The 14,330-nt window shown below is 40.6% G+C and overlaps 1 protein-coding gene across 1 annotated transcript; it reads right to left on the reverse strand.

The window, feature by feature from the left end:
• Nucleotides 1-7,121: 7,121 nt before the first annotated feature.
• LOC309709106 (uncharacterized protein) lies at nucleotides 7,122-12,193 on the reverse strand. Its single transcript, XM_082537570.1, has 5 exons — nucleotides 12,102-12,193; nucleotides 8,840-8,929; nucleotides 8,423-8,518; nucleotides 7,987-8,276; nucleotides 7,122-7,804 (listed from the first exon to the last, which is right to left on the reverse strand). The coding sequence occupies exons 1-5, from the start codon at nucleotides 12,102-12,104 to the stop codon at nucleotides 7,570-7,572; spliced, it is 714 nt and encodes a 237-aa protein (XP_082393696.1). The 5' UTR covers nucleotides 12,105-12,193; the 3' UTR covers nucleotides 7,122-7,569.
• Nucleotides 12,194-14,330: the final 2,137 nt, after the last annotated feature.

A 14,330-nucleotide genomic window follows, 5' to 3' on the forward strand; every position in this document is an offset into this window, starting at 1 on the left:
GTGAGGAGGGGGGTGTTGTAGGTGAAGTGTTTGAAGGTGGTGATGGCTCTATGGAGGGGGGAGAGGTGCTTGTTTAAGCATACAAATGCCACATCTCATGTAATGTAAATCAGCACTTGTTAAAATCTGTTACCTTTGTAAGTTCTGTTATTTTTCATTAAGTTGGTCTCAGAATCACAATTGAAAAAATTAAGTCAACTGTGAAAATTCACATAAATAATAACTCGGCTCAGGAGAATAATTCAAAGTTCCAGTTTTTACACAAATTGCTGAATTATTGATGTCACAGTCAAGATATGATGGATGAAAGGTAAATGTTTGGTTATTTGTAAGAAATTGTTGATCAATGCTGTTTATATGTTTCATATGTTGTTTGTTTAATTTAAGACAAAAAAAAAATTAAATGAATGAGAGGTAAAACTTGAGGGGGTAGGGACAAATAAGTAAATACTTCTGCCTACTCCTTTTCAAACAAATAATGGAATGATATTTTGTAATGACTGTGAAGGCACATGTTTGAAATGTTTGAAATAAAAATGAACTGAACTGAACTGAACTAAAGTCATGTTTTTCAATCATTTTCCTTAATATTTAATTACTTGTATCAATAAGCTTCCCTGCAGTGTGCCTTTGAAATATTAGTTTAACTTAGAGATTAGTTCTGTGTGCACGTTCATGGTTATCCAGGTGATTTCGCGAACTCGGAAATAAGGCAGCTGGACCTTTTTAGGTTTTCATCAAAGACGCATCTTCTGTTCTATAACAACTGGTGGAAAGTCCCAGATAATAAACCCTTAGTGGGGGGCTATCTACTTTGGAGGTGATTCTAAGGGTCGTTACACTCCTATTCATCATGTGAGTTGTGATGTGAGCTGAGGTGTAAAAAAGGCGGTTATTGCCACCACTGGGCCTGACAGGTTAAACCACTGTGAGACATTGCTCCTCCCCAGCATTATATGAGCTAATGAGGTTACATGACACAAGCTGTGAATGGGGGTTGAAATGTCTGGGGCTCTCTGACTGTGTTGTAGGTAGCTGATAGCCGGTGTCGTAAGCCCACATTTCTGCTCAACGATAGTCGTTCACAGCGAGCATAGATGGCCTCTTTTACTCTTCTCTCCAACAGACTTCCTTCTCAGCCCAAAATGTGAACTTTGGCATGATCAAAAGAGCGACCTTTGTCCTTTGCTGTAGATGTACAGCTCAGTCTTGTCCTGCTCATCTGTGTTGTGCCATATTTTGTGGAGTGGATGTTTGGTATCTCCTGTTAAGAGGTCAGAGCTCTCCTCACTGCACTGCACCGTATACGAGCTTGTTGAGCTTTTGTTTGGATGCTTTGTCCTTGGGATGAAACAGTTTTTGTTTGAGGGTGTTGCTGGGTTTGAAGTGCACTGAAATGTCATGCTTGGAGAAAATTCTTCTGAGTTTCTCTAACAAATCTGTAATGTTGTTTTGTCTGTTGGTATTTTTCTCCCTGGTTGTTATCTGACATTTCTTTAATTGTTTGTGTTCCACTGGGTGCCGGGAGTGAAAGAGCTGGCATCAGTCTCTGTGTGTGGATTTCAGGTAAACTTCATTGTTGAGGCTTCCACCCTATATAAATGAACACAGCACATTCCAGAAATGGTAACCTTTTCCTTTGTATCCTCTGTGGTGAACTTGATGTTTTTATCCACTCAGTGGAAAAACATCAAGTGAAGGACTTGACCTCTTGGGTTCTGATTTTAACCCAGGTGACGCTGACATATCTGAACCCAAGTCTTGTCCCTATCAAAGAGCCCAGAGCTTTACTTTCCACTTCCTTCGCTTAAAGGTTGGCTGTGTTGGTGACAATCAGTAGCCCATGGCACATGCATGTTTTTACCAGTAGACACCCTCATTGTATCTGAAATATGGGATGGTAAGGCAGAGGTCCGACAGGGTGCAAACCTAAACAGGGGTGAAGGTGGTTTGAGGAGCTGTCTTGCTGTTGTGGTTTCCTGACAGCATCCACTGCCTTGATTGCCTTGATACCTAAAAAGTGAAAAAAAAAACATCACATGACTGCATGGTTTAACCTGGAGTCAGCAGATGAGTTTATACTGGTAACAGTGGGTCAGAAAGGGACTCCTTCTTTTTGGAGATTATGTATCAGAATTTCAGGAGCAGGACCACGCCTCCAAAAACAAGCTGCTTCCGGTTCTCATCTATATAGGTTCTCATCTATATAGGTTCCCCTAGTTCTGCAAGCTGTTCATTCTCGTCTACGTGCCCCACCCTCCCTCCTTGTTTTCAATTCTTTGACTTCTTCACTTCTATTTAGTACATGGGGATCTGCCAGGCCCGGGAGCCGTCGCCAGTCCCCTTTGAGGCCTTCCCCAAACCGCAGCTCAATTCATGTCCAAGCATTCACCTTTACCTATTAAAATGCTGTCAAAATGAGGACGTAGGCTCAGCTAGTGAAATGATTCTTGGGAGGTCCATATATACAGGGTGTAGCATTGTTGGGGTATTGATATGGCTTCCCCTGCCTCAGGTTTTCAAGATGTTATAGACAATGAATTACTTTCTTCTTGTAGCTGCTGTGGGGTCTCGCCTCGAGACCTTGTAAGTGCTCCTGTCGCTGAGGAGTGTGGTAATTTTGGAGTGTTAATCAGTTGAGTTGAAAAGAGGGAAGGCCTGCCCGGACCATGATTGTATCTCCTCTTCCTCCAAGTGTAAACCCACGTGTTCACAGAAAAGTGACCAAGTGCAGTATATAAATATACAAGTCACAACACAGTTAATGTATATTTTTAACAGAGAGCTGCTAAAATGCTACAAAGCAGCATTTGCATTCATTTTTAGTAATATTTATTAGAAATAAGTCTAATATATTCTCCATGAGTTTTTAGAGCTTGTCTGCTAAACACAGCTGCCTGCTTTGGACATTTAATTACGCTGACATCAAGCTACGAGTGAATTAATAAAGTTGGGATTGAACATTAAATGATTAGTTAAAAAGCAGTTTCACATTGTCTCATTATTTTCACACGGTCATTTTTGCCGTACAACTGCGGGTCGTTCTAAAGTCAGGCGTGTCTTTAAAACGAAACACTCATTTTATTTGTTCTTGTTCAACAAAATAATGAGGTTTGGTGCGCACAGCCTTGCTTTTCTCATCACCTGCAGGAGTCAGGTGAACAGTGCGTCTTCACACATGATTTGTTCCAAACATCCTTTTGCTGTAAAGCTTCACACTCATTTCTCAAACAGCGGGAGCTAAAGGTTTGTTTTTGAAAGAAGCCTCGTGGAAGAGAAAAAAATCAGTAGTCTGCGTACTCACTCAGGCAGTCAGTCGTGACATTACTGAGAGCTGTTTAATTGAGGGAGTACAATCAACATGTTTATCAGTTTGTTCTAAGTCAACAAATAGATTTGCTCTGAGGCCTTGATGACTTTAATCAAGCACAACATGGTCTGTCTTGGGCACAAAAGACAATGCCGCGCTGTGATGACTAACAGCTTTCTTTGGGCTGTCAGCTCATCAGAAAACATGAAAATGCTACACCAGATGGATGGAGCATGAAAATATCCCTGTCTTTGCATTCGCGAGTGCGACAATCATTGCTATGGCCTCTTGGCTTACCGCACTAGCAATCTGGTGTGCAAGAAACTCATAGGTATATCTGATTCTCAGCCACAGTGTCCACTGCAGGGGGGAACCAATCCAATCTCCCAGGTGTGATAGAGGTTGGGACCCTGGAATGACTGATATCTAATGGTGGTGAGAAAAAAAAGAGGAGATTAGTCTACTTTTTCCTCATGTGCTTTTCTGCCATGTAGAGAATAAGGTGACATGATCAACTGGGCTAGATCTCGGGAGCTGGTGCCAAATAAGGCTGGGGCAGGAAAAGGCTTATAATCCTTTTTCCACAGATTGATTTCTACAAGACCAGAGAGAAAAGAGACTAATGAATGTATAGATTTGAGTAAGTGAGTGTTCATAGGAGGAAGCTTTGCTATCATGTGATCCTCGAATATGATGTCAATATACGGGTGACTCCTGTGAAGGAGGAGAGGTGTGCTGGAGCATCGATCGTTGGCTCGTCTGCAGTCATATTTTAGAGAAATGTTGTCCCTCAGAAACCTTTTTATTTGCCCAGCACTTTAATAAATCAAGTTCAACAAGAATTAAAATGCATTACTAAAACATCAAAATCATAAAATATGAGTAAGTTTTTTGGGTTTTTTTTAAGTGTTTTAATCCTGCATCTATTGCTGTTTAAGACAAGTTTACAGCACATCAATAAAAACAGCTACAGTGATTAATGCTTTGTTCTAAGTTGCATTATGATGATCAGTATTTACCCTCTGAGCAGCTCCGAAGTGAGTCTCAGGCTTCATAATTCTGAGAATATGAATTGTAAATCCATCAAGTCCCCAACTGAAATGTGAAAGACAGGCTCACACTGTTTGCCTCAGTGTGGGCTTTAAATGATACTCACAGGAGGTTGATATTTACATAGATATCAGATTATTTTTTTATTGTTATTATTTTGGTTGTTGGAGGCTGCAGGCACATAGTGGCTTATCCTCGCTGCATGTTGAAAATGAGAGCTGCATAGACTCTGGGGTGCATGCAGGGTGTGGCAAATTGGTGACAAGAGTAGAGCTGCTACTAATGACTGTTTTCACTCCTGGCTGTTGATTGCAGGAAATAACCAGGTGAGTAACTCCAGAATGCAAGTTTTTGAAATCTGATCTCTTTCATTTACCAAATAGACCAAGACTCAGCAAATACTGTGGTTACTATATGCAAGACAAGGCCCCCTCATCAATAATCAATATTGTTTCTAATTAAATTTCTTTGGACTAATTGCTGCAGTTTTGGTTAGGAGGTATAATTAAAATGCCCTCCTAAATTAATGCCATAGGCAGGTGGACACGGGCTGAGAATGTTTTACCAAATGAGGAGCGAGCAGGCAGAGATTAAAAAATATCAAGCTACCAGTAACTCTGCAAGACCCACAGACTTTATCATGGCTTAGCAAGAACTCACTGGCAGGGCACACTGAAATAATTCACCATTCTTTAATAGGAACAATCAGGTAAATACACGAGTTAAGGTTAGCCTTAATATTCAAAGCTTGGAATGAAGAATTGTTCTTTTGCACGTTTGCACAGGCCAATTCTCTGAAGGTCCAAAACAAGTAGAATTTTTCAGAATTGTTTCCAGTTGACAGTTTTTCTCTTGGTTTTTGCAGGTGTGTTTCATCAAGTGCAAGAGCCGTCAGACTAGCATGTCAGGGAGCCATCTAGCACGAAGGAGGGCACGGCAGGTAAGCACAGCTTCACAGAGTTGCAGAAGCGTAACATCAAAGGGCAGCCTGAGTTTCACTGCAATACTAAAGGAGCAACAAGCAATGAGAGAAGAGTTGGAGTTAAATACTGTTGGTAAGTGGTAATGAGCTGCAAGTGAGCTAACCGGTGCCAGAAGAAGTAATGCCAAGCACACCCACACAGATGATAGAGGGAGGCAAAGGGAGGAGAACGTAGAAGCACAAGAGTTTTCAGTGTGAGACGTGATCTCTGACTGTAGTCTTTGTTATTATAATGTGGTTGTTAATTCATTAAGTTTGTTTTAAACCCAGATCCTGTCACAGTCTGGATGAAGCTGACTGTGTGAGAGTGAGAAGGAGAACCCAGGTTCAGACACGGAAGGAGACGGAACTGAGTTTATACAAAAGGCGAGCCGTTTATTAGGCTGAAAAAACATGAATACAAAAACGAAGCAAGGTGAACGGGGGGCGAGAACTAAAACTAAAACCTGACAAAAGTTACACAAACATGATTCTGAACAGGTGCATGCGAGGAACTATGAATAGGAAACATGAACCATGAAAGAATTTAAACCTGAAGTAACATGGAGGGAGGAAAACGGATGACCTGACAAAGACTGAATGAAAATACACAGACTAAATACACATAGGAGGTGATCAGGGGAAGTGGAAACACATGGGGAAACAACTGATTGGGATTAACACCACAGGCGAAGCAAAACAAAACACAATGAACATGGAAACACCAGACTCTTCAAAATAAAACAGGAAACACTGAGACATAGACATAACAACACAAGCTTGACACGGACATAAAACACATGAGAACCGATAAGGGAGATGAGAGCATGGGTGTAACTAAAAGTAAAACAATGAGGACAAGAAAAAGACTCATAAATCAGGAGACAGAGATGAAACAAAAACTAGAATAAAACTCGACTAAATCCCGACTAATAATACAACACAAGAACATAACATATTTTCAATATAATATAAGAAAATCAAAAATCCTTTTCTGACTTTAGTTGGAAAAAAATATGCCCGTCCATGTCAGTTTAGGTGTACATAGTGTGTAGTCTTATGCAAACAATATTTGAACCTGATGCACTAGAAAGAAAAGAAAATCAACTACAACTCTTTTTCACACGCATTGTTTTATTTGCAAAATACATTTTCCACATAAAAAAAAACATCTCAAGAAAGTGGAGATGATTATGCTGATTATCACTACAGGTTGCAGAGTGAGTGCTTCCCAGAGCAGTGATTTTCCCCCAGAGACTGTACATATGTCTGCTGAGCTACACAGCAGGTTGTCCACTTCCTCGAGCTGCAATTCTGGTCCCCAGACTTCAAGTCTGCTCAGTGATGTGGGGAGCCCAGGCAGCAGCTTGATGTTTGGTTAAAAACATCCAATCATCATATCAGAAAAAAAGTGAAAACACATTACATATTCATCATGTCGAGGTAAAACCTTAAACACGCTGTCGTCATTTAAAAGTTATCTCACACTCAGTGGATGTGGGATGCAGGCTGACGGTCAGAGGAGAGTGTTGTTTGCTTTCAGAGCCTTTACATTGAGGGAGAGGGAACATCATTAAAAAAAAATCCTTCTAAAGGCTACAGGTGAAACTGCACAATGTATAGATGCTGCAGACACTTTCTCAAGCTTCAGATGGCACAGAAGCTTGTAGTTACACCTGGAGGTTGAAGGTGGAGGACAGGGATCTGAAATAGTTTGTGATGCTGCGACAGACTATCTGAATCTTCAGGCAGATGTTTTAGCCTTCAGGCGGCAGCTGCTGGCGGAGACTGAGGATTGTTGGAAAAGACTGCAAGAATCAGGGTTCACGCTGGATGCTGCCATTTAAGGCTTGAGTCTGAGCTGGTGGCATAAAGCTGCTGTAATCAACTGCGGCTGCAGACAAAGGTGGAAATTGTGCACTGGGAGAAGCCGCAGGTTTTGGGTCAGGCTTCGGAGGCTGCTGGATGGAAGTGGCAAAAACTGAGGCTGTGGTTGGCTCCTGAAAGATGTTGATGGAAGGCTGGGTTCACTTAAAGTTCAGGATGCATGAGGCAGAATGTGGAGTTTGCTGCTGTAGGTGGAGACTGAGATGTAACTCGATGTCAGAGGTCGCAGTTCAGTTTTGTGCCAGAGTTTTTTCTTGCATCAAGGTCAAGCCTGTGTCTGTTTAATATTTACAGCTGAGTTCAGTCTTTTTGAGTCTTTTGATCAATATTTACAGTTTGATTTTTTGCTACATGTTTGTATTTAGCAATGTTTTGCTTTTTTCCCCCGAGAAGGCTCCCGGGGATCCGGTTCATGTGAGATGTCCACTTCTATAAGAGGAGGATAAACTTCGTCTTCATGTAATTCACTGACCATCAGTAGTCCACTATCACCCTCTTGTAAACTAATTTGTGGACAGTTAAGTTTCTCCCAGAGGCGCTGTTTTATGATACGGCCAAGCTGAACAGTATATGGCCGGGGCCGCCCATTTTTATATCTGTAAGACAGGAACACACACAAATTTATTGTTTCAGATTTGAAAAAAATATGAGAGAATTTGTCTTAGTTAATTTTTCACAAAAAATAAAGAGGAATTTCCCATTATTCTTATTTTCTATTTAAATTGGGTAAAGTATCTATGAGACAGATTTTTAATTATTTTAATAAAAATCAACTTACTTGAGCATATCATCCACTACAGAGTGGTAGATCTTCTGATACTCTTCTACGGTGTATCCATGGATCAACAGAGGTGTCTCCCTCTGCTCCAGGACACCACCGGGGCTCAGCTCAGTGGGAGAGGCCTGAGGAGTGGGAAATAGATCCTGGACAGGAGAAGTAGTCGATGGCTCAGCGAATCCTTGGGTCTGCGCAGGTGTCAGAGCAGCAGTGCTCAGTTGTGTTACAGTGATGACCTGATGGAGGTCAGGACAACTGGAAGCTTTGGCCTCTGGGATGAAATCCTGGACCTGGAAGAAGCGAAGAGCAGATTGTGTCAAATTTAATGACTTTGTTTTATTTGTTTCTATTCTAAGACCACATGGGTGTTTATTTTTCCAGATTTATCTGAATTTAGAATGCCCACTCTGTCTCAGTCAGTAAGAGCAGCTATTACCTTGTTACAGCCAGCTCCAGTGGTTTCCTGACAAGAGGATACTCTTTTCCTCTTCCTGCAGCGGGTATTGTCCTCCAAGTAAAAAGCCTTGCCGCACTGCAACAGCACAAACAGGTCCATGTTAGAATTAAGGGTGAATAAGGTTAAAGTGACAACAAGTGTTGAATAAAAAGGAATTTTAAAAAGAATAATAATCAAATAAAGAGTGTTTTGTCGTGCAAGCCTGGTCACATATTATCTGCATCTGTTGGAAGTAAATAATATTAATGAATCCTATATTTTAAAAGTATAAAGCAATGAAGTTATTATATTGGGGTTTTTTTTGCACTTTTTTATTTATTTAGATATTTTCACAGCTGGAAAAGATGCTCAGATCTTTTACTGATCAGTGTCCCGGACAGTAAGCTCAAGCGTTACCTTGATAAGGGCGCATCCAGGCTGAACAGAGCAGACTCTTTTTCGCTTCCTGCAGCGGCTGTCATCCTCCAAGTGAAAAGGCGTGCCACACTGTTATAACACACAGACACCGATGTTAGAACAAGGGTAAAAAGAGCAGCTGGTAAATTTTAATGAGTATTTCTTTAAAAAAAATTATTTGAAGAAGTATTTTGCTGAATATGTCTGCATCTAGTGAAAATAAAGATAGTAAATACTCCTGCACTAGTCTAATGAGCTTGGAAAGAAAAGCGACTGGACTTTGTCAAGTTTCTTTGAAGATGTTTCACCCGAGAAGCTTCTTCAGTTCTAAGAGCAATTGGTTGAGAGTCTCAGATTTTGAGCCCCCAAGAGGGTCATGGAGCCCCTATTGTTCCTCTTGCCTAATCACACGATCCAAGGTGTGAAAACTCGTCTAGGTCACAATCAGCCAAGGTTTAGGGTGAACCCATGGTGAAACCTGGCCCCACCCTATCATGTAATTTACTGAGGTCAAACGGCCCAGGATGTGAGTGGGCGTTAAAGCGTCTGGGAAGGATCCCAAAACTGGATTATTGATGCCAGACCGTTGGTGTTGTAAGCCACCGCCTCTGTTCAAAGATGGTCATTCACAGCAGACATAGATGCTTCTTTCACTCCTCTTTCAAACCATCTGTCTTGGTCCAAAATGTGAACATTGGCATCATCGAAAGAGTGACCTTTGTGGACAGCCGAGCCTTGTCCCGTCGAGGTGGCTCTTCCATGTTGTGCCATGCGTTTATGAAATTGCTGTTTGGTTTCTCCAATGTAGAGGTCTGAGCATTTCTCGCTACACTGTACAGCAAACACTATGTTGTTAAGTTTGTGCTTAGGAGTCTTGTCTGTGGGATAAACCAGTTTTTGTCCGAGTGTGTGGCTGGTCTGAAACGCCTTCAAGGAAACCTAAAGAAGTCCAGACGCTTTTCTTTCCAAGCTTCTTAGACTACGATGACCTGGGTGACTCAGAACCTTCACAGACATACTCCTGCACTACATGACCACCTATTATTTTTTTGATGCCAAATCATACATCACAGCAGGTCTCACTACCATTTTTTTAACTTTCCCGAAACTTGTCCGTTTCATTCAAAAGTGGGCTAATTTTAACAAATGAACACGTGTTTAACCCTTTAAGACCTACCATAGAACCAAGGCCGCCAGAGCTTACTTTATATCTTTACGTGCCATTCATTTTTGGGAGCATTTCAAGTTGCTATACATCAATACAACTGTTACAGCCCATATTTTAATAATATGTATGCATTAAGTCCATAGTAACTACATAAATTGCAAAAAAGTGCAATAAACTACAAAAAAATTGAAAATCGTTTTTGTTTAGTTTTTTGCAAAAAATAGTTTACAACAACAGGAAATTTATTTTGAGTGTCTTCATAGTTTTATTTTTGAGATACTCCTGCAAGCACTTTTTATGCAATATTTGCAAAGCTATATGTAGAAGGAAACCGTGACCTAGGACAAGCTGATGGAATAAGATGTAAGTACAACTCCTCCGGTTTCATATGCAAAAAAAATTATTGCGCTAACTTACGCGGTTCCGGTTTTACAGGGATTTAAAAATAGTTACGCAAAACGGAGCGTGCCCGCTCTGACCGGCTTTAAAGGGTTAATAAATCCATTGTTATCTCCATGTGCTGCATAGAAGGGTGATTTCTGTGATATTGTTTTGTAGATTGTTAAATACATTTGGGATGAACAACCAACTACTTACAAACAAGTCAATTTTGAACTGTAAACATAATGGGGGGGACCATAAGCTAATTTTTGCCTAGGGCCTTGTTTTGAGTTGATCCGGCCCTGCTCTAACAAATAGAAATCACAAACTTTCAACTTGCATGTCCTTGTTAGAAAAAAATTCTTTTCCTTTTCTTTTTATTAAATTCCTAAAAATGTTGCTTTTTTGAACGAAAACTATTTAAATAGTATACTATTTAATGGCGTCATATCTACGTTAGATATTTACAAGGTTCGAATATATCACACATGATGCAGCTCTGCGCGCACTGATCTGCGCTGTCTGTCTCTTCTCAGACAGTGGGTGGGGTTAATTGAGGTCTAAAGCACTCACAAGTAATTAATATCACCCAACAAACTTCTCTCATAGCCTCCTGGCAGCACATTTCGATGCTACCCTTTTTTTTTCTTTTCTAAAAACCTTGAAACCTCACATGCGCCGCGATGAAAGCGGTGTTCTGGGAGTCAGCATGGCTTTCAGTGCAGGTCATGCTGAAGAAAATAGTCAGTGGATGTGCTGCTTTGAAAGAAATCGTCGAGTCTGTGAAAACCTGGCTTTTCTGCACCGCTGAGCCAGTGGAGCTGAAGGACGAGGCCCGTCTTTATTTGCATAACACTGAAATGTGTCAGGCTTTCTTTTCACCTCTTTTGTCCAACGTTTCATCCGGATTTCACTCAACCAATCACTCGCGTTTACTGGAATTACTCAATTAATTACCCTAACCCCGATGTAAACGCTCATGTTCATATTATAATGACTCTGTAATAGGGTTTTGGTTAGTAGGACTGCTGTATCTTTACGCCACAAATAGTTGCATTTGGGTCTTTTCCAACATTACAAGGAAAGTGAATTAATGTATGAATAAAATAAATTCATCTGTTTTTAAAGTACTACAAAGTTTGAGTATGTAGTTCCTAAGTGTGCCTGAAGGGGGCAGTTATACAAAACTCATTTTTAAAATTTCAATAATAACAAAAAACAAACACATAAATATGTACGTAGCTGTTAAAATCCCCACTTTCCTCCATTCTTGTATTAATCCAGACGGTCAAAGTTAAACACTGATTTCTGATGTTTCTCTGCACCTCACATAGTTTTTTCACCAAAATTACAATGTAACTAACAAATGAATGTATACATTAATGGCTAAATAAATGCTTTGGTTTTCGTTAAAATGCACCTTTTTGTCTGATTTACGGGATATGCTTCATCAACTAATTCAAAAATAACAAATTAAGCAATTTACATGTTGATTAATTAAATTTGTAAGTCCCCGGAAGAACAAACAAACAAAACAAATCTGTGTATAAAAATGAATTTTTCTCTCACTTTTCAGTGAACAGCAGTAAATAAAGCAACACTGGAAAAATTCACTGAGGAGCCCAAAAGAGACCTTACTGTAATATATCCACATAACATTATATACCGGTACCCATCATTTTGTTGTATTTTGTCCCTGCTGAGATCACTTACCATCTCTGAAAAATTAAGCTTCGACGGTGTCAGCAGTCCAGGTAGATAAGAAGTTAAGCTCGTATGTGATGACCCCGAGTTTTAGCTCCTTGTTGAGTCCGCCTCTCAGGTATTAATCTTTGGCTCCTCCCACCTCATTGAGGAACTGACGTCACCTCGTTCACCTTAAGTCCCTGGGCAGGGGACTAAGACTCAATGGCAGCAGGCATTTAAATAAATGAAACATTATGGCCTTAGATGAAAGTAAGTGTGAAATGTAGCACAACTGCACCTTCTATTGTTTTTTTTAACATTAACTGAATTGACTGACGCACAGTTCCCCCTGATGCCCCTCAGCCCTGGGTAGGTTCTGCCCACTTGGCCTCTCCATTTCTGGAGGAGGATTGAATGGACACATAAAATGAAGTGTTTAGATGAAACAAATATAGTGCTGTATAAATATGTTAGCCATCTTAAGCATGTACACGGATTATTCAGTGCCATCTTTACGGCAGCATTTAGTCACTCACGCAGAAGTTTGGCACCTGGGCTACAGAAACACTTTAGAGGCAGGATTTTAAATGTGACTCCATCTGACATAAAACCTACTAAACAGCTTTTTCAATAATTTGAGGGATGTGTGAATTACCTCTGTGTTCATGCAGCTTCTCTGTAATTGCCAACAGCTTGTGCTGACAAGATAATCGATCACCACATACACGGATACCTATTCATTCATGACCGTATGCAGGCATCATGGAGCACACATCCTCCAGACATGTCTCCTTTTCCCCGTGATCAATGAGTTCATGTGAAATCAGACAGCACTCGGTTAACTGAATGAATGTGTGTGTCTATCGTGTGTCCTCCGACCAGCAAAAATGAACCTGATATTTGGCATCAGCAGTTTAAAAAATGATATTTCACTCTCAGGGGAAGTTCATTTATTTTTCTAGAATTATTTTTGCTCCCAACTATTCGCACTGGGAACAACACAACTCTGGCGTCACCATTTTCTGGATACTGGATGATAATTACTACACTGAACAGACAACGTGACAGCATGCACACGTGAAAAAGAGAGTGGGAGAAGAAGAAGAGGGAGATAAGGGCCAATTGACCGTGACCTTGAGTTTTGAAGTGATGTCTTCAGTAATGGTGATGTCACTTTGTATTTGACAGAGCAGCCAGTGGAAAGATTTGTGCCACTTCAGTTTGGCACTTGTCGCATCCACAGAAAAGGCAACTTTGACCCACACACGCACACACACAGGCAAGCGATGAGCACTCAGAGCCACATGTTCACACTTGTTAGCTGAACGAACTCACACAACAAGCGTGAGGAGCATTTACCATAACACTGAACAACAGTGAGCTGCGGCTCACCTTCCCCAACACTGTGAGAGGTGTAGGCGGAGTGGAGTACTCGGGTCTGAGAGCAAAGCAGTACAGACCACTTCAGCTGACTGAGATGGTGCTTGTATTATGAAAGGGCACTGAATCATCAACTGAACTGAATGAATCTAACAAAGCCATACAAGCAGCAATAAAAGGATGGATGAATGCAGACGGGTGACATATTAAAGGGAAAATGAATCTGGGAGGAGATCGACTAACGCTGTTGGGCTGTGGGGGGCAGTTTGACGGCATGGTTTTGGTCACCAGTTGGGGGGGAAGAGTCATTAATACAGAGTTGTTGTGAGTCTGCATGAGCATAGATTTCTTCAGTTTGTACCTTTACATAATATAAAAATTGGTAACAATTCAGCATATACTGGAATATAAAGCAGTGATTCTCAGTCATTCTGTGCATCTTTCAAATAATTATTTTAGTCTTTTACATTTAATACAATCCCATTTTCTCTACTGTCCTTTCTTATGATTGCCTGGTTCACACTCGACAATCAGAGCTTAATATATTCACAGTTCTGTCTGACGTCAGGAAATTAATCTTTCTAAATGTGCAGGTGTTCTATGTTCACAATCAAAGGGAAACAAAGTAATTTGAATCAATCATTCAGTCCTGGATTTGTATTTCAGCAAGATGTCATGCACATTTCGAACACAGCACATGTAAACATGTTTGTATTTTGGGATAATTTTGGAAATTAAGTACAGCTCAACTCTGATAGCAAACTGGCGCACAAACATCTCCACACTAGAAAAAATAGTGGTGTCATTGTTCTGGGTCATTCATCCCAGCATTTTTAGTTTGTGTTGTTTTTCTGATTTCTTTGTAAAGTGAGTTTA

Source organism: Aulonocara stuartgranti (genome assembly GCF_965226115.1).
Source record: "Aulonocara stuartgranti genome assembly, chromosome: 6".
Taxonomy (NCBI): Eukaryota; Metazoa; Chordata; class Actinopteri; order Cichliformes; family Cichlidae; genus Aulonocara; species Aulonocara stuartgranti.